Raw genomic sequence first — 19,779 nt, forward strand, 5'->3', positions numbered from 1 at the left:
AGGAAGACGCACCAAAAAAAAAAAAAAAAAATACCAAAAAAAAAAAGCCCTGGCCCAGGCGGATTCACTGGAGAATTCTACCAAATATTCAGAGAAGAGATCACACTAGTACTACTGAAACTATTTCAGAGCACAGAAAAGGAAGGGATACTCCCGAATTCATTCTATGAAGCCAGCATAACCCTGATACCAAAGACTGGCAAAAACTCTACAAAAAAAGAAAATTACAGACCAGTATCTCTCATGAATACGGACGCAAAAACTCTCCACAAAATTCTAGTCAATAGAATTCAGCATCATATCAAAAAAATAATACACCACAACCAAGCGGGATAGTATATTAAGGTATGCAAGGATGGTTCCACATTAGAAAATCAATCAAAGTAATCCAGCACATAAATAGAGCAAAAGAGAAGAATCACATGATCATCTCAATTGATGAAGAAAAGGCATTTGATAAAGTCCAACACCCATTCCTGATAAAAACTCTCTCAAAAAAAAAAAAAAATAGAAATAGAAGGGAAATTCTTCAACATAATAGAGGGCATCTATACAAAACCAGTAGCCCTAGCGGTGCATTGGTTAAGAGCTTGTCTGCTAACCAACAGATCGGTAGTTCGAATCCACTAGCCACTCTTTGGAAACCCTATGAGGCAGTTCTACTCTGTCCTATAGGGTCGCTATAAGTCAGAACCAACTTGATGGTACATAACAACAACAACATACAAAACAAACAGCTAACATCATTCTCAATGGAGAGAGGCTGAAAGTATTCCCCCTGAGAATAGGAATAAGACAGATGCCCTTTATCACCACTCCTATTTAACGGTGTTTTGGAAATCCTAGCTAGAGCAATAAGGCAAGAAAAAGAAATAAAGGTCATTCAGATTAGAAAGGAAGAAGTAAAATTATCCCTATTTGCAGATGATATGATACTATACATAGAGAACCCCGAAGATTCCACAAGAAAACTACTGGAACTAATAGAAGGATTCAGCAGGGTAGCAGGATACAAGATCAACATATAAAAATCAGTTGGATTCCTGTACATCAACAAAGAGAACTTTGAAAAGGAAATCAGGGAGACAATACCATTTATAATAGCCTCTGAAAAGATAAAATAATTAGGAATAAATCTAACCAGGGACGTAAAAGACCTATACAAAGAAAACTACAAAACACTCTTGCAAGAAACCAAAAGACACCTGCATAAATGGAAAAACATACCATGCTCATGGATAGGAAGATTCAACAGTGTGAAAATATCAATTCTGCCCAAAGAGATCTACAGATATAATGTAAACCTGATCCAAATACCAACAGCATTCTTTAATGAGACGGAAAAACTAATCACCAACTTTATATGGAAAAGAAGGCCCTGGATAAGGAAAGCATTATTGAAGAAAAGGAATAAAATAAGAAGCCTCCCACTACCGGACCTCAGAACCTATTATAGAGCTATGGTAGTCAAAACAGCCTGCTACTGGTACAATGACAAACACACAAACCAATGGAACAGAATTGAGAACTCAGATCCAAATCTATTCACCTATGGTCAGCTGATCTTTGACAATGGATCAAAGTTCATTAAATGGGGAAAAGATAGTCTTTTTAACAAATGGTAATGGCAAAACTGGATGTCCACCTGTAAAAAAAAGAAATGGGACCCATATCTCACACTATAAACAAAAACTCAAAATGGATCAAAGACCTAAATATAAAACCTAAAATGATAAAGATCATGGAAGAAAAAATAAGGACAACGCAAGGGGCCCTAATACATGGCCTAAAGAGAATACAAACCATAACTTATAATGCACAAACACCAGAAGAGAAACCAGATAACTGGGAGCTCTTAAAAATTAAACACTTATGCTCATCAAAAGACTTCACCAAAGGAATAAAAAGAGAGCCTACAGACTGGGAAAAATTTTTTGGCTACGACATATCTGGCAAGTGTCTATGTCTAAAATCTACAACATACTTAAACACTTCAACAACAAAAAGACAAATGATCCAATTAAAAAACGAGCAAAAGATATGAACAGACACTTCACCAAAGAAGACATTCTGGCAGCTAACAGATCCCAAACACATGAGGAAATGCACGAGATCATTAACCATTAGAGAAGTGCAAATTAAACTACAGTAAGATACCATCTCACCCCAACATTTACTGGCACCAATCAAATAACAGAAAATAACAAATGTTGGAGAAGTTGTGGAGAGACTGAAACTCTTATGCACTGCTGGTGGGAATGTAAAATGGTATAACCACTATGGAAAACGATATGGCATGTCTTAGTCATCCAGTGCTGCTATAACAGAAATACCACAACTGGATGGCTTTAACAAAGAGAAGTTTATTCTCTCACAGTTTAGGAGGCTAGATGTCTAGGGGAAAGCTTTCTCTCTCTCTCTTTCTCTCTCTCTGTTCTGGGGGAAGGTCCTTGTTATCAATCTTCCGCTGGTCTAGGAGCTTCTCCGCACAGGAACCCTGGGTCCAAAGGACTTGCTCTGCTCCTGGCACTGCTTTCTTGGTGGTATGAGGTTCCCTTGTCTCTCTGCTCCCTTCTCTCTTTTATATCTCAAAAGAGATGGACTCAAGACACAACCTAATCTTGTAGACTAAGCCTTGACTCACTAACGTAACTGTCTCTAATCCTGCCTCATTAACATCACAGAGGTAGGACTTACAACACATAGGAAAATCACATTAGATGACAAAATGTTAGACAGTCACACAACACTGGGATTTATGGCCTAGCCAAGTTGACATACATTTTTGGGAACACAATTCAATTCATAACATGGCACCTCCCTAAAAAGCTAGAAATAGAAATACCACACAACCCAGCAATTCCACTACTAGGAATATATCCTAGAGAAATAAGAGATGTCACACAAATAGACATATGCACACTCATCCTCACTGCAGCATTATTCACAATAGCAAAAAAGATGAAACAACCTAAGTGCCCATCAACAGATGAATGGATAAACAAATTATGGTATGTACACATAGTGGAATCCTATGTAATGATAAAGCACAATGATGAATCTGCAAAACATCTCACAACATGGATGAATCTGGAAGGCATTATGCTGAGTGAAATAAGTCCATCACAAAAGGACAAATGTTGTATGAGACCACTATTATAAAAACTCAAGAAAAGGTTTACACATAGACAATAACAATCTCCGATGACTGTGAAGCAGTAGAGGGGTGTGGGAGGGGAAATCAGTAATTAGATAGTAGACATGTGTTCACTTTGGTGAAAGGAAAGACAACACACAACATTCAGGAAGTCAGCACAAGTTGACCAAGGCAAAGTCAAAGAAGCTTCCTAGCCACATCCAGACACTTTGAGGGACCAAGCAGCTGGGGCTGAGGGCTGGGGACAATAGTCTTGAGGAACATATAGGTCAACTGGCATAACATAGCTCATAAAGAAAATGTCCTACATCCTGCTTTGTTGAGTAGCATCTGGGATCTTAAAAGCTTCCCAGTGGCCATCTCAGATACAGCTATTGGTCCCATCTTGTCCAGAGCAAAGGAGAATGAAGAAAATCAAACACATGAGGAAAATATTAGTCCAAAGGCCTAATGGACCACATGAACCACAGCCTCCACCAGACTGAGTCCAGCACAACTAAATGGTGCCTGGCTACCACCACCAACTGCTCTGGCAGGGATCACAATAGAGGGTCCCAGACTATCTTAGTCATCTAGTGCTGCTGTAGTAGAAATATCACAAGTGGGTGGTTTTAACAAAGATAAATTTATTCTCTCATAGTCTCGTAGGCTACAAGTCCAAATTCAGGGCGTCAGCTCCAGGGGAAGCCCTTTTCCCTCTGTTGGCTCCAGAGCAAGGTCCTTGTTATCAGTCTTCCCTTGGTCTGGGAGCTTCTCTACGCAGGAACCTCAGGTCCAAAGGATACCCTCTGCTCCCTGCACTGCTTTCTTGGTGGTAAGAGGTTCCCACGTGTCTCTGCTCACTTCTCTCTTTTATATCTCAAAAGAGATTGGCTTAAGACACTATCTAATCTTGTAGATCTCATCAAGATAACTGCCATTAATCCATCTTATTACATCATAGTGACAGCATCTACAACACATAGGGAAATCACATCAGATGATAAAATGGTAGACAATCGTACAATACTGGGAATCATGACCTAAGCCAAACTGATACACACATTTTTGGGGGGGACATAATTCAATCTATGACACAGACAGAGTGGGAGAAAAATGTAGAACAAAATTCAATTTCTCATTTTGACAGAGACCAGAGGAACCCCCAAGATGATGGCCCCCAGACACGCTGCTAACTCAGAACTGAAGCCACTCCTGAAATCCACCTTTCAGCCAAAGATTAGACAGACCTATAAAACAAACTATAACACATATGAGGAACGTGTTTCTTAGTTCAGTCAAGTATAGGAGACCAAAGGGACAACACCTGCCCAAAAGCAAAGAACAGAAGGCAGGAAAAGACAGGAAAACTGGAGGAATGGGAATGGGGAACCTGAGGTGGAAAAGGAAAAGGGGAGAGTGCTGAAGCATTGCGGGGATTGCAACCAATGTCACAAAACTATTTGCATATAAATTTTTGAATGAGAAACTAATTTGCGCTGTAACATTACACCTAAAGCACAATAAAATTAAAGAAGAACAAAATAAAACATATAGAAATGACAATGTTATAATTGGAAAAAGACAGTAAGAAATGTTACCAACACTTCATGCCAGTAAGTTTGAAGTCAGAAATAATGAAAAATTTCTTCAAAAGAAAAAAAAACTCCCAAAACTGACTGCAAATGTAGTAGAGAACTTGAATAGAGAAACTACTATTAAAGAAACTAAAGCAGCAGTTAAAAATCTCCCTGCAAAGAAAAGATTAGGGACAGTTTTACAAATGAGATCTACCATATTTTCAAAGAAGTAATGATTACAGATTTATACAAACTTCTGCAGATAACAGAATAAGAGAGAATACTCCCTAATTTGTTCTTGGAGACTTGATTCCCAAACCAGTTAAAGTAGACATTAGAATGGAAAACTTACAGGCCTATTTCACTCATGAATATTGATGCAAAAACCTAAATAAAATATTAGCAAACTGAATCCAATAGTAGATAAAACATAATATGCCATGACCAGGCTGCACTTACATATTAGAAAATTTATAAATGTCATTCAGAATAACAGAATAAAGAGGAAAAAACTCATAGATCATCCTAATATATGTAGAAAAAGGCATGCAATTAAAGAAGAAAACACCTTAGTAAACTAGGAAGATAATTTCATTAACCTGACAAAATTTGTGAAAAAACTTACAAGAAACATCATTCTAAGTGGGGAAACATTAGGAGCATTCTCCTATTACTATTACTATTGAACACTGTACTTGAGATCTTGTAATAAAAAAAGAAAAAGAAATTAAAGGTAAATAAATAGGAAAGAAAAAAATAAAACTCTTTGGTTGCAGATGATACAGTTGTTAGTATAAAAAATTTAAAACATCTAAATAGACATATTATATACAGCTAACATATTACATATAATAGGAGAGTTAGCAGCCAGGCTGGGTAGAAGATGAATATACCAACAACAAAAAGTTAGAAGACGTAGTTTAAAATATGACAGTCAAGATCCTAGCATAGAACAGAAATCACCCCAGATGCTTAAAATAAAGAGACTTTAATGAAAGGACTACTTACAAAGGTGTGGGTAGGATTAAAGAATCCAACAATGGATAGGACAGCATTCATACTAGCAACATTTGGAACCCAATAGCAAGTATGAGGCCAAAGGGAAGCAGGGAGGAAATTAAGAGCCCGATGAAGTCACCATAGAGGAAGGGCTGCCCTGTAAGAATATTATTCCTGGAGCGAATTCAGCTACTGTCAAAAACCCAGCACAGAAGCAGAGAGGGAACAGTTGGAGATGTGCTGGAGAGGCAAAGGGTCAGCAGAGGGGATCACAGATAAATGCAGAAAGAGAAAGTCCGGGACAGCTTGAGTCCTTCCCATGAGGAGTTCTGCGGCACCAAACCAAGATTGACAGAGCTTCAGGCAAGGACCCCAAGTGAACAAAGCAATCCTTTCACTCTGCCCTCTGGATGGGGTCCCCTCAAAACTCTCAAGTGGAAGGGTGTGGACTGTGTTTGTGAACATCCTAGCTCTAACTTCTGCTCCCACCCTTCACTCCAGCCCTCCCCTCCCCACCACCCACCCACTAGTATCCTCTTCCCTTGCTCTTCAGGACTGTTTTGCTCTGAAGAAGTACCTCTGGGGAAGATCAAAGGAGTTAGCCTGACAGATGTCAAGGTGTTAGTAAGCACTGCATCACTAGAATTCAAAGCACTGCAGCTGCCATTCTTAGTGCACTGTGGGAGGAGGGATAGTGTAATCTTTTCCCCCATTAGCCCACACCCTCAGCTGGGTGGCAGGAAGTAAGTCTTCAGAAGCAAGTTACTGTGCTGCGTCCATGTCCTACCCAGCATCTAGCGGCAATCTGTCCCTGCCCTGCCCATGCTATCAGTTGGACAGACAATCATGGAATATCACAACAGAAAAGGCCCTTAAGTGGCTGTTCCACAGATGAGGAAACTGAGGCCCAAGGTGGAGAAGAAACTGGCATAAGTTCACGGGGCCAGGGAGTGGTAGACCAGAAACAGGGCTCCCATTCTTCCCGCCAAGCAAATCCATGGCTTCCATGGAGGCTCTGAGTCCTCACAGCTGTGCTCAGTCATCCTGCGCCTCTCTGGCCAGTGAGGGATCCTCACCCTCTCTGCTCTCCCACAAGCAAGCCCTGTCACAGAGCTCAGAGACTTAAGAAGGAACTCGTGCCAGAGGGTGGCAGGGAGAGGAACTGGCCTGAATGAGGGGGCTGGGCCTAGCTGCCAGCTGGGCTCACCAGGTTCAGAACTTCCTAAAACCCAGCCTGCCTTTCAGCTCTGAGGAAGCTCTGAGGAGCCACTTGGAACAGGGGGATCAGCTCCCCTGGGTGACCCATGTAGCACAGAAATGAAGGCAAGATCACAGGTCAGGCGACCATTGGGGGCTGGAAGGAGCTGGCCACGGGAAAGGTGAGAGAAGAAGGCTGTCAGGGGGCCCTGAGCCCCTCTCTGGGGCTCCCACTGTGCCTGAGCTCCCCTGGCTCAGCCCTTATCAGATGGCTGCTTGATCCTGCTCCTGCAGCTACCTCCTCCAATCGGTCATGGGTCCTGCATGGCAGGGGCTACAGCTCATTCATCTGTGTATCCCCAGCATAGCGCCAGGCACATGGAAAGCACTCAAAAAAATGAATGAAAGAGGCAGAAAGCCAAGTATTGGGAGAACCCACTCGGAGCAGCGAGGGTGGGGAGGGCAGCAATCAAGAACAGGGAACTTTATTTTCCTCTGATTTTATTATCTGTGAGCAAAGGTCTCTGCCTGACCTGGGCTCAGAAGAAGCACCTGGAGGAAGGATCTGTGGAGCTACCCCTTACAGAGCACTTGCCATATGCTGGGCATTTTATTCTCATTCCATCCTCCTGTTGACCCTATTAGGTAGGTACTATTATTGTCCCGAGGCTTAGAATAGAATTTAAAAATTGCCAAAGGTACACTGCTAATAAGAGGTACAGCCCAAGATTCAAATGCAGGTATGTCCTACTGTAGAACCAAACTTTGTGCTTTAAGTGAAAGTTTACAATTCAAGTTAGTCTCTCATACAACAATTTATACATACATTGTTATGTGACCCTACTTGCTCTCCCTATACTGTGACAGCACACTCCTCCTTTCCACCCTGGATTTCCTGTGTCCATTCAACCAGCTCCTGACCCTCTCTGCCTTCTCATCTCGCCTCTGGACAGGAGCTGCCCATTTAGTCTCATGTATCTACTTGAGCTAAGACGCACACTCTTCACGAGTATTATTTTATGTCCCATAGTCCAGTCTAATCTTTGTCTGAAGAATTGTTAGTTTTGGGCTAACAGAGAGTCCGGGTGCCGTGTCTTCCGGGGTCCCTCAGTCTCAGCTAAACCACTAAGTCTGGTCTTTTTGCTAGAATTTGAGTTCTGCACCCCACTTTTCTCCTGCTCCGTCAGGGACTCTCTGTTGATCCAGAACCAAATTTGAACGACTGTTCATTCATTCAACAAATTCCAGCAAGCACCAACTATGTGTCAGGCATCGTTCTAAGTGCTGGAAACATAGCTGTGACAAAACCCACAGCACCTCTCCCCGAGAGCTTCCATGTTAGTTATTGGAGGAGACAGACAATAAAAAAGTAAACACATAACTAAGTAACATCAAGTTTGAATGAGATAAACCCTATGAACTAAAACAAGGCAGGATGAGAGGATAGAGCAGGGGTCAGTACACCTTTTCTGCAAAAGGCCAGAGAGTAAACATTTTCTGCTTTGCTGGCCATAGGGTCTCTGTTGCAATTACTCAATTCCGCCGTTGTAGCACAAAAGAGGCCATAGACAATCTGTAAACAAATGGGCGTTGCTGTGTTCCAATAAAACTTCATTTATGGACACTGAAATTAGAATTTCATGTAATTTTTACACGCCACAAAATGTTATTCTTCTTTTGACTTTTTTCAGCTATTTAAAAACATAAAAACCATTGTTAGCTGGCGGGCTACACATCCCTCTCCTGTGGAGCCGCTGATAGTTTCCAACCAACCTTTGGTTAGCAGTTGATCACTTTAACCACTGTGCCACCAGGGCTCCTAGATAAGGAGCTGTAAACAGTGAGTTGTAAACGAACGTTGGCTTCAGTTATCAATACTGTTCTGACCTGCTCTGACTTACATTTTTAATGAGATCATTCTGGCTGCTGCATGGAGAAAAAGCTCTAGAGAGGTAAGGGGGGAGCAGAGAGACCAGCTGGGAGGCAATTCCGGGTATCCCGGGGCAGACGATGGTGCATGGCAACAGCAGAGGTGATTGAGGGCACTACTGGGACTGCCAAGAGGTTTTGCAGATGGCAGCTGCAGTCCTCCAGACAACCCTCAGTGAAGGTTCTGACAAGCCTCCAATGACCAGCAAGCTCTGGATTCATCCCTAACACCATCACACCCAGCTGTATGAAACAGGAGTGGGGAGAAGAGGTGACAACTTTGGTCAAAACTCACCCACGATGTCCACAACGTCAGGCCGGATGAGCGGCTCCCCACCTGTGAGCCGGATCTTGTCCACGCCTTCTTTCACGAAGAGCCGTGCAAGAGCCAGGACCTCTTCGGTGGTCAGTAGGTCAGCCTTAGGGGTCAGTGGGACCCCCTCCTCAGGCATGCAGTATTGACCTGAGAGCATAGGAGGGGTCGTGGAGGTGGGAAATGGGCACAGCAGTCAGGTCTGCGATGTCCCTATTCCCAACTCCCCTGAGCCCCATACAGACAAAGAGAAGAGACCTCCCCAAATCTGGGGGTCAAAGCAGGGTGGTGCTTAGCCCTAGGCCAGATTCCTTCTGGGGCTCATTTTTCTCATCTGCCCTGGTGGCACAGCAGTTAAGAGCTATGGCTGCTAACCAAAAGGTGAGCTGTTCAAATCCACCAGCCGCTCCTTAGAAACCCTATGGGGCAGTTCTACTTTGTCCTATCCTATAAGGTTGCTATGAGATGGAATCAACTCGACGGCCATGGTTTTTTTTTTGGTCTCCCATTTGGCCTTAATATCCCTTAGTGGGGGAGCTGAGGATATAGGTTAGAGAAGATAAACTAGGCTATGGGCCCAGCTTGGCCTGAGGTAGGGGGACGCCAAGATGCTGAGTCCCTCAGCATCATTCATTCTTCTTCATTCATCTGGTTCTGGCATACAAATATTACCACACACTATGTGAGCTATGCTGGGTAAAAGAGGCTGGGAAGTTCTCACTGACCTGGTAGTAAAAGCTGCTCTCCTCTACAGCTACCAGTGTGGTCATATCCATCCTACCTATTTCAGGCCATCATCGGTCCCATTTTACAGGTGGGAAAACTTAGGTACTACTTGTTCAGGGTGAGGGAACACAAAGGAGTAAATCAGGTGAGCTGGAGCAGGTGAAGGCTGCCAGCTACTATACCACTAGTTCTTGTAGTACAGTTTTATCAAGGATTAGGTCGAGATCGGCTTGACAGCCATGGAGTCAAATTAGTGAACTGGATCCAGAATTGAATTTTAAAGACAGAATAGAAAGAACAGAATAGGTAAGTATGTCAGAATGTACTACATGTAGTAAAGGTAAGTATTATTTGACTAAACATTTATCATGCACACACAAACACACATATACATACATTTATCGGGCTATGAGGTTAATTTCTTATTGTAAGCCACAGTGAAAAAAGAAAGAGAAAGGCAGACAGACAGACAGCAAGACAGGAAGGAAGATCAAAACTTTGGGAGTGCCCCCAGCAGTGCATACAGTCCCTAGAGCGCTCCTCTGAGATTATGAAATAGGTATTCTTCGTATCAGTCCTGGGCCAACTGCCATATGGAATTGGCATAGTGGGCAGGGTTGGCCACGGGCACTGTTGTGTATTTCACATGTTTATAGTACCCACCCCCCACATCCTGAACTTTGAAAACTGCAGGGAAACAGTACAGGAGAAGGGAGGAAAGAACCCTGAACAGAGAAAGAGCCAGGACCCAATCCTGATTCTAAACCCAACAGCAATTCTGCTTTCAAACCTAATCCCAAGTAGAACCCAAATTTCAGAATTGTGAAACTCAGCGTTGACCCCTATCTCAACCCTGAATCCTGCCTGGCCTGGCAGGCCAGGGTAGTGGGTGGAGAAGTTAGAACTAGGAATCAGAAGAACTGAGGAGGATTCCTGGGTATGGGGAGATTCCAGAAGCTGCTTCAGTAGAGGCTTAGTAGCCCCAAACATGTGACTACAGGAGCCCAGAGGGGGCTGAAGCAGGAGACTCACATCTGAGGTTGCACTTCTCTGTGAGGGAGATTCGCAGGTAGCTGTGCTGGCGGCCAAAGCTGTCGGTGAGGAAGGCGGAGAAGGGGGCAGCGTGCTCCCTCAGGAACTGCCTCCGCCTGGACAGCTCCTGAGGACAAGGCAGAGAGAACAGCATGGGCCCCTGTTTCCAGCCTGGGGGCAGGAGCAAGGATAACCCACCTGGGGTGAAGTGAGCCAACCCTAGGTCTACTGTCTGTCCCTCATCTCTGACATGCATACAGCATGGCCAACTTTTCCACACATTTGGACCCCACCATCCTGAGGGCCCAGCAATTAACCTTCTCATTCACAGATTGGGAAAGAGGCTTGAGCAGAAGCACCCACCCCCCATGGCCCCATAGGACAAGCAGTGTGCTACCAGCTGGGCAGCAAGGTGGGTGGCAGGGAGAGCAGGCAGGCAGGGTATTAAACCCAACCCAGGCCCATCTTCTTCCCTGCCGCCATCTTACTGCCTACCCCTCCCTCCAGGAAGCCTGTCCAGGAACAAACATTTCCAATCTTTCTTGGACAGGGTCACTGGCAGAGAATGTGCCACCTCAGCATCTGGCAACCATGCCAAGCTGAGGCAGAAACTTGGCACGGTTGCCAGAAGCTGGCAGGAACTTGGCCAGAAAAGAGAAGGGATGGAGTGGGTGACTGTGAGGGGAACTGAGGCTCAAGCTATACTGCTGCCTCTGCTTGGGAAATGGTGAGCCACTCTCCAACCTAGGCCTCCCCATATGCCTCCCCTTTATAATGGGGGAGAGAAGGCACTGAAGCCAAATCGCTAACTGTGGGAGTTTGGGGCTGTCAAACAAGCTGCCTCTCCTATAGCTACACCCCTGCTGGCTGGGCTCGCTGGGGCCTCCCCACTGCCCTGAGGAACCAATCAGGTCAAGCCATCATGAGCAGCTGGGGGCTGCGCTCATCTGGGGAGGATGGTGCCCATAGAGAGGGCTCCCCTCATTAAAAAGCCTTTTGGGACAAGGACCGCACAACCAGAGAGACCTGCAGGAGGAAGGAGGCAACAGCCTAGCCCCAAGGAAGGAAGGAGTGAAGGGCCAGAACGACCACCCCACACAAACACTGTTGTTGTTGTTTGCCGTTGAGCTGATTTCAATTCAAGGCAACCCCATGTGCGCACATTAGAATTGCTCCATAGGGTTTCAAGGTTTTGATCTTTTGGAAGCAGATGGCCTAGCCTGTCTTCCAAGGTGCCTCTGGGAGGGTTCAAATCGCCAACCTCTTGTCTAGCTTCGGCTAGTAGTCAGTTGCTTTTCAACCATTATTCTTCACCCTCCCCGTGCCAGAACGAAGGATAATGCACCCATTGTCTGGGGCCTAAAGAGGAGGCGATAGCTGGAGGTGCCAAGCAAGGCCCAAATTCGTCCCAAGGGGAGAAAGGAGGCAGCCAACCTCACCCTTTCCCACTTCTGATCTCTCTCTCCCTTGAGAGCACAACCTTGGGTCCTGACAGATGTTGATAAGATAATTGCTCCACGGAAGCAACATTTGCAAAACACCTTACAGTTTCCATCCAATGTTCTCTCCTTCAATTCCCACACCCACCCCATAAGGCAATTATTGTAACTAAGGCTTGGATGGGGTCCAAGAACACCGTAGGTAGAACAAAGATTCAAATCCAGGTCTTCTAGTTCTAAATTCCTTCCCCTAATTACACAAGGAAAGTCCAAGAAGATATGCAGAAAGATGATGGGGTAGGGAGAAATCACTTCTCTAGAATTCTTAGAACAAAGACATCATGACCCCAGTTGTACTCCATGAGTTCTACCTATGAACAGGACTCTGGATTAGGGGCAGGAACCCCTGGTTTCTGGGCCAAGTATAACGTGACATACCGGGAAAATTCCTTAACTTCTCTGGGCTTGTTTTCCAGTTATAAAATAAGAACACAGTATGGGCTAAGGAGGAGTCCCTAGGTGGGGCAAACGGTTAACACGTTCGGCATCTAACCAAAAGATTGAAGGTTTGAGTCTACTCAGATGTGCCTCAGAAGAAAGTCCTGGCAATCTACTTCTGAAAAATCAGTCACTGAAAACCCTAGAGCACAACTCTACACTGACACACTTGGGGTGGTCATGAGTCAGTCGACTTGACGGTGGCCTTTTTTTTTTTTTTAATGTCTTGCTACGAGTAAGGGAGTAGAGCAGGAAGGGAAGTTAATAGGTAACCTAAGACAGCAGAAGGCTTCAGGTTATCCTGAGGTCTGGGGTAACTACACCTACACTCCAGGAGGGAGTGAGCTCTTCAACCTTGGTTGATGTTAGAACCATCAGGGAGCTTAAGGAAAAAAAAAAAAAAAATTCCACTGGAGACCAATTGAGTTGGGAATCTCCGAGGCTGGAGCCCAGGCACGGGTGTGTTTTTTTTTTTCATCTTCCCGGTGATTCTAACGTGCACCAGGGTTGAGAGCCATTGATTCACTCAGAAGATAGAAGGGATACGAGAGAGGGTAGAGGAGTGGTGAGAAACAAAACCTGCTTCCATGATTTTCCTGGGTCCATAAAACTTACCTCCCTCTACCCACCCCAAGACCAGTTTCCCCAGATTGCCAAGAAACCCTGTTCACAGCTCCACAGCAAGCTGAGCAGCAGCCACTTCTCTAAACTGGAGCATGCTCTAATCCTAACAGCCACTTCCTCCCTACAGAGTCACTAATGAACACAAGCTCACCCCTCGGATTCAGGATGCAGCTGCACCCTCTTCTCCAGCAATAGCTCACTAATTTGTGAGTCAGCACAGACCCCACTTCCTCATTTACCAAGATGACCCCACCCCCGGGGGGTGGCTGGGTGAGGGAGGAACTCAAATCTAGGAATTTGGAGCCTGTGAGAAGACCAAGGAGTATGACTCAGCAGAAAGCAGAGAGCAAAGAGTGCGATCAGGAAATCGAGAATGGCATTAGGCAGGTTAGTTCTGGCTGTGGGAGGGGCCAGGCAGATTTCACTTTTGACACCTCAAGTGACTTCATCTAGGTTCATTCAGACCCTGTACCCCCGGAGCCCAGCCCAGCCTCCTACATGCCCACATCCTCACCCTGCTGGAGGGACATACAAACTCAATACCTAGAGATTAACAAGCTTCATCCCCACCGCCCTCTCACCCCTTCTCCTCTCCAACACTGGGTGTCCTATTTTCATTCTTCCAATTTTTTTTTCCTTTCTCTTAAATCCCCTATTGTTACAAGTTGATTTTAACTCACAGTGACCCCACGTGACGGAGTAGAAACCCCACAGGATTTTCTAGTCTGTAATCTTTACAGAAGCAGATCACCAGGTCTTTCTCCTGCAGAGCCACTGGGTGGAACTGAACTGCCAACCTTTCAGTTAGCAGCCGAGCACTTAACTGTTTGTGCCACCAGGGCTCCTTTTAAATCCCCTGGAAGAAAAAAATCTGAGTACCAGTCAAAGGAGCCCAGGATCTAGCAGGTGTTACCAGGCAGAATGGACAGCGACCTCCCTCACCCAGGAAGGGCTGGGTAGAGTGTGTCAGAAGCAGTAGGAGCTTAATACCTTTAGCTGTTCTCTGCCCATCTGTGTGGCAGGCCTTTCTGCCTGACTCGATATCCCCAGTGGCTAGCACACTGTGTTGGTATAAAGTGTTGAACCACTATGTCAAGTGAACAAATAGGTCTACCACCAATCCAAAGGTGTGTAAAGCCCAGTGGCATCGCGGAGATCGCTCATTTCCAGGCTGCTCTCCACTGTCAAAATTTAGTCTAGAACAGTGGCTCTCAACTCCAGCTGCACATTTAAATTACCTGAAGAATTTTAGAAGTATTGATGCGAGGGACCCACCTGAATTGCTCTGGGATAGGGCCCGGGCTCTGGTTTGTTGTTTTTTTTTTTTTAAGTGCCTCAGCTTTCTACTGGAGCCCTGGTGTCAGGGCTGAGAGGCATGCATCTAGTGGAATCAGCATCAGGCACTACAACTTGCAGTTGTAAGCACAGACTTTGGAGAAGCCTGACTCTGTTACTGACCAGCTGTATGAGCAAGTCGCCTAAACTCTCTATGCCTCAGTTTCCTCATCTATAAAATGGGGATAAGCATACCTAATTCAGTTGGAGGAGTAGATGACAGAATACAGTTCCTGTCACAAAGCAGGTATTTAATGAGCGATCATCACAATTTTCTTAATTCTTAGAAACACATATTCATTCATGAAACACATCTTCCTGGAGAAGCACTAGATGTCTGTGCTGTGACGTTTTCCTACTCTGTGTCAGCTTCCCCAGGCCTGAAAGACCCTGGCCTTCCAACCCTACTAAATGGCAGATGGCCCAAGGCCAAGAGCTTCAGATCTGCTATCACACTACCCAAAGGAGGACAACTGGGATCCAAGTGCCCCCAAGACCGTCAGTACTAGTAACCAGGCACTAGTTATTGGTTGCCACATCACTGGTTCTCTTTTGTCTGGAGTCCCTGAGTAGTGCAAACAATTAACACGCTTGGCTGCTAAAAAGGTTGGAGGTTCAAGTCCACCTGGTGGCACCTTGAAAGCAAGTCCTGGTGATCTACTTCTGAAAAAACAGCCATTGAAAACCCTTTGGGGCACAGTTTTACTCTGACACACATGGGGTCACCATGAGTCTGAGTTGCTTCGACTCAAGGGCAACTAGGGAAAAAAAAAAATCTCTTCTACCCAACCCAGTTTGAATAGGGTGGTACAAGGAAGTTAGTGAAGGGAGAGACCGTATCCTCAAAGGACCTTCCCATATTAGTCACTAACCTTGGGCATTTGATTTGATTGGAAAAGGCCAGCCCTCAAATAGCTCTAGAGTTGAGACAGAGCAGCAGAGTTAGCCAGGAGAAAAAGTGCACATTCCAAATTACCTGTTATTTGGGATTATGTATACCAGGGGCTTCTCATATAAAATTAATCTCTATTAAATGAGTGGACACAGCCAAGTACCTAGCTCCAGGCGTGGTTCTCCTCCCCTCTCTGAGACTCCAACCCTAAGTTATACTTATGTGGCTCCCAGCAAGGAGAATCATACTTCACTGAAACAAAGACTGGGAGGAGCTATGCAGACTAGAAGTCAAGATGCCCCTTGACAAATCTCCTTTCCCTCCATGTGTCACTCCCATGCCAGGCCCTGGCTGTCCTGCCTCCTATCACACTAGTTTTCTTCCTACATGCCCCTACTCCAGTGTCCATTCTTTCGGGCCTCTAAGATCCTGGGTGCCTTTGCCTTGCCCACAGCCACCTTCTCCCCTACCCCTGCAGGCCCAGGGCCTCAGACCAGCTCCAGAGCTCTTGCTGCCCCGACAAAGTCTGCATGGAACCTGAGATGAAGAAAGAGGGACACTATGCTCCCTGGCTGGGACAGATCCTCCAGATTGTTCGGGCCACCCCAATTGAGGCACCACGTGGCTGTGTCTCCCCTACTCACCTCCCCTTTCCACCTGTAAAAGCTTCTAACTTCTCCTTGGACTAGCCCAAGGCCCCCTTCCCACTGTCCCAACAGCCAGCTCCCACTCCACACCTCACCTCTTCATCACACACCCACATCCTGACACCCAAACAGATAACACCCAGTGGCTTTCCATTCTGCCTCTCTAGGCACTTCCCATCCCCAATAAGCCCACCAGAGCCCGGTGGAGGGCTTGGGGAGAGGGACCCTGCAGGGAGGAAAGGGGAGGACACCCTACCCCTGTGCCTGCAAACAGGCGAGGTCTGTGGCTCTGCTGAACATATGTATCTCAGGACTCATCTCACCTCTGAGGTTTCTATTCAAGACAGACCTCCTTCAGTGCATAAAGATGGGCTGATCCAGCCCTTAGGTTTTGTCGACATGAAAAGAGGGAAGTGAGCCCAGGAGCCAGATGATACTGGAAGCAGACTGAGAGTGAAAACCTGAGGCTCCCCGTCCAGTGCTGCCCACTACTCCACCTGCCCCCTCCCTCGCTCGGTTTCAAACAATGTAATATCTCTGCTGACTCCGCTGCTGTGTTAAGCGCTTTGGGGAAATACCTAGAAAGGCAGGGCAGCACCCAGCACTCAGGGAGTTCCCTATCTGCTGAGGACAGCCCTACCGGGGGGTCTGTGATCAAACAGTTAACAGAATGGCTGCCCTGACTGTCCAGGTGGGAGAAGACTCATCAGACACCACTTGTGCCAATGGTGGCAAAGATAATAATTGCAACGTTTATTAACACAGCACTTATTTTGTTCTAAGTACTTTACATATATTAACTCTTTTACCCCTGCAACTGAGTTGATTCTGACTCAAAGTGACCCCATAGGATAGAGTAGAACTGCCCCATAGGGTTTCCAAGGAGCAGTTAGTGGATTTGAACTGCAGACCTTTTGGTTAGCAGCCGAGCTCTTAACCACTGTGCCACCAGGGCTCCATCTTCTAAAGTAGGCACCGTTATTCCCATTTAACATATGGGAAAACTGAGGCACTGAGAGGTGAAGAGATTTACTCAAGTTCACACACCGAGTAAGTGTGAAGCTGGGATTCTGCTCCAGAGTCCATGTTCTTACCACTGTACTACAGCTCCTCTCACAGTCTAGATGAAAGGGTTGGGATAAAAAAACCAAACCAAATCCACTGCCATCAAGTTGATTCCAACTTATAGCAACCCTCAAGGATAGAGTAGAACTGCCCCATAGGGTTTCCAAGGAGTGCCTCATGGATTCGAACTGCCGACCTGTTGGTTAGCAGCTGTAGCTCTTAACCACCAGGCCACCAGGGTAGGATAGCCTCTCTTCCCACAGGGAGGAGACATGAGCACAGAGGTGGGAGTTTGAGTTCCTGCTCCCCCACTTTACAGCTCTGTGACTTGAGTGAAGTCACTTAACTTTGATGAGCCTCAATTTTCCCATTTGAAAATACAGACCTTGCTTACATCACAGGAGTCCCTGGGTGGCACAAAGGGTTAAGTGCTCGACTGCTAGCCAAAGAGTTGGCTGTTCGGACCTACCCAGAGGCACCTGGTAATCTGCTTTGGAAAGGTCACAACCTTGAAAACCTCAGAATCTAGTAACTGGCAACTAACTAATAAAACTCTGGGAGGGTTTTACTGTGAGGACTAAATGAGACCACCAATGAAGTCACTTAACAAAGGGATGCTCTCATGAAAGGTACAAAATAAACAGGGGAGGGGACTTCTTTTTTCTTGAATTCTTTAAAGACCTCTCAACAATATTGACTTCCCTTTTTCCCCTCAAAGAAGTTTAGAGTTCAAGGATATTAAAAAAAAAAAAAAAAGAAAAGAAAAAAAAACCTCCATTTCCCAGCAATGAGGGCTGCTTATCTGAGGCTCCCAGAGGGGCTTTGGTTTAGGAAAAAGCCCTTCTCCTCATTGAACAATAAAAGCCTAGACCTGGGAGATGAGAAGAAAAACAACTAGACAGGCCATGAAAAGAGGTTTCTCCAAATAAAAAAAGATACTCTCTTCAAAAGTATTCCTCTGACCACATGGGCAAAAGAACAACAAACTTAAAACTCTTGATGACATGCAACACTCTGAGGGGGCTTGTCAAGGGCTGCGGGAGCCTACCCGAAACCCTAAAAGAGAGATCCCCAAATCCCGAACTTGGAAGTGCCCAGGTCCTGCTCTGTTCTAGAATGAAGCTGAACCCTCCCAAGGGAAATGAAGATGAAACAGATAGTCAGTGAAGGGCGGGTCACAGAGCCCTGTGACTACAGAGCTGACTACCGACAGCTGGTGACAGCGGGGTGACACTTTTAGTCAGTGTCACACTGTGCAGCAGTGTGACAGAGATACCTGAGCACACACAGAAAATCTCCACTCAGGGGACTGGGAGGAAAGGGTTTAAGGAAGAGGTTGAGTGTGGGGTGGGGCTGAGTGGGATACTAGTAAGACAACTCATTGGACCAAAGTCTTAGTCCTATTCCCCAGTTTCTGGCAGACACTCACACCTGGAAGGGGGGTGCATGGCTGGGTGGGCAGGGAGCCCCTTTTGCTGGGGTAGCTAGCAGGGGAGACTCAGCAGTTTCAAGAGAACATCATTCTATCCCCACGACACTCTCCCATTAAGAACCGAGGGGTCCCTCCCAAAGACAGTGGCCAAGGACGAGCCGAGGTGCTTCTAGGAGTAAGGGGCAGCTTGCTCAGCGGCCACCTCCCAGGTAGATGTGGATGCCAGCGGGGCGGACTCACCGTAGGGGCAGGTTGGGTGGACTTCCCGGGACGGGGCTGCGTCACCGGAGCCTCGGAGCTGCAGCTCCAGGTGCTGGTCCTCAGGACTCTCCGCAGCATGCGGGACACAGGCCGCGCCGACATTTAGCCTTTTGGCTGGGGGTGAGTCTCCCCGGGGCAGCCACCTTCTGGGTCACTCTTGCCTGAACTCGCCGCCCTGGGTCATCCAGGCATTGGTGGCGTAGGGGCGGGGCCTGCGCGGCCAATCGGTGGGGGCGCCGCGCGGTTTTCTGGGAAATGTAGTCCACTCCGTCCGGCCGAACCCCGCTCCGCCCCCCTCCCCCGTTTTTCCTTCCTGGGCCGGCTTAAGGACACAGTCTTCAGGTCTTTGTTGTCTTTGTTAGTTGCTTTCGAGTTCATTCCGACTCACGGCGATCTCATGTGGCAGAGTAGAATTGCCGCGGGATTTTCTTGACTGTAAATTTATTTATTTTAGTTTATTTTTGATGAAAATCTACACACCAAAACCCGCTCCCATTTCGCAGTTTCCCATAGGGTCGCTATAAGCCCTAATCAACTGACAGCAGTGGGTACACATAATGATTAGTAACATTGGTTACATTCTTCACGTTGTGTCAACATTCTCTTTATTAATGTTCTAGTTGTTTTGCTTCAATTTGCTTAATCTCCCTGTCCCCCAACCTTCTTGTCTATGC

The 19,779-nt window shown here is 46.1% G+C and overlaps 1 protein-coding gene across 1 annotated transcript in view; it reads right to left on the reverse strand.

Annotated features, from left to right (window-relative positions):
* MOCS1 (molybdenum cofactor synthesis 1) overlaps window positions 1-19,214 on the reverse strand; it is a 39,409-nt gene extending 20,195 nt beyond the window's left edge. The window contains exons 1-3 of the mRNA XM_023734158.1: window positions 19,085-19,214; window positions 10,913-11,039; window positions 9,137-9,304 (exon numbers count right to left, since the gene is read on the reverse strand). Of these exons, the coding sequence (XP_023589926.1) occupies window positions 9,137-9,304; window positions 10,913-11,039; window positions 19,085-19,207 (418 nt within the window). The 5' untranslated portion in view covers window positions 19,208-19,214. The remainder of the gene's footprint in view (window positions 1-9,136; window positions 9,305-10,912; window positions 11,040-19,084) is intronic.
* Window positions 19,215-19,779: the final 565 nt, after the last annotated feature.

The sequence above is a fragment of the Trichechus manatus genome, unplaced genomic scaffold (genome assembly GCF_000243295.1).
Source record: "Trichechus manatus latirostris isolate Lorelei unplaced genomic scaffold, TriManLat1.0 scaffold00065, whole genome shotgun sequence".
NCBI lineage: Eukaryota > Metazoa > Chordata > Mammalia > Sirenia > Trichechidae > Trichechus > Trichechus manatus.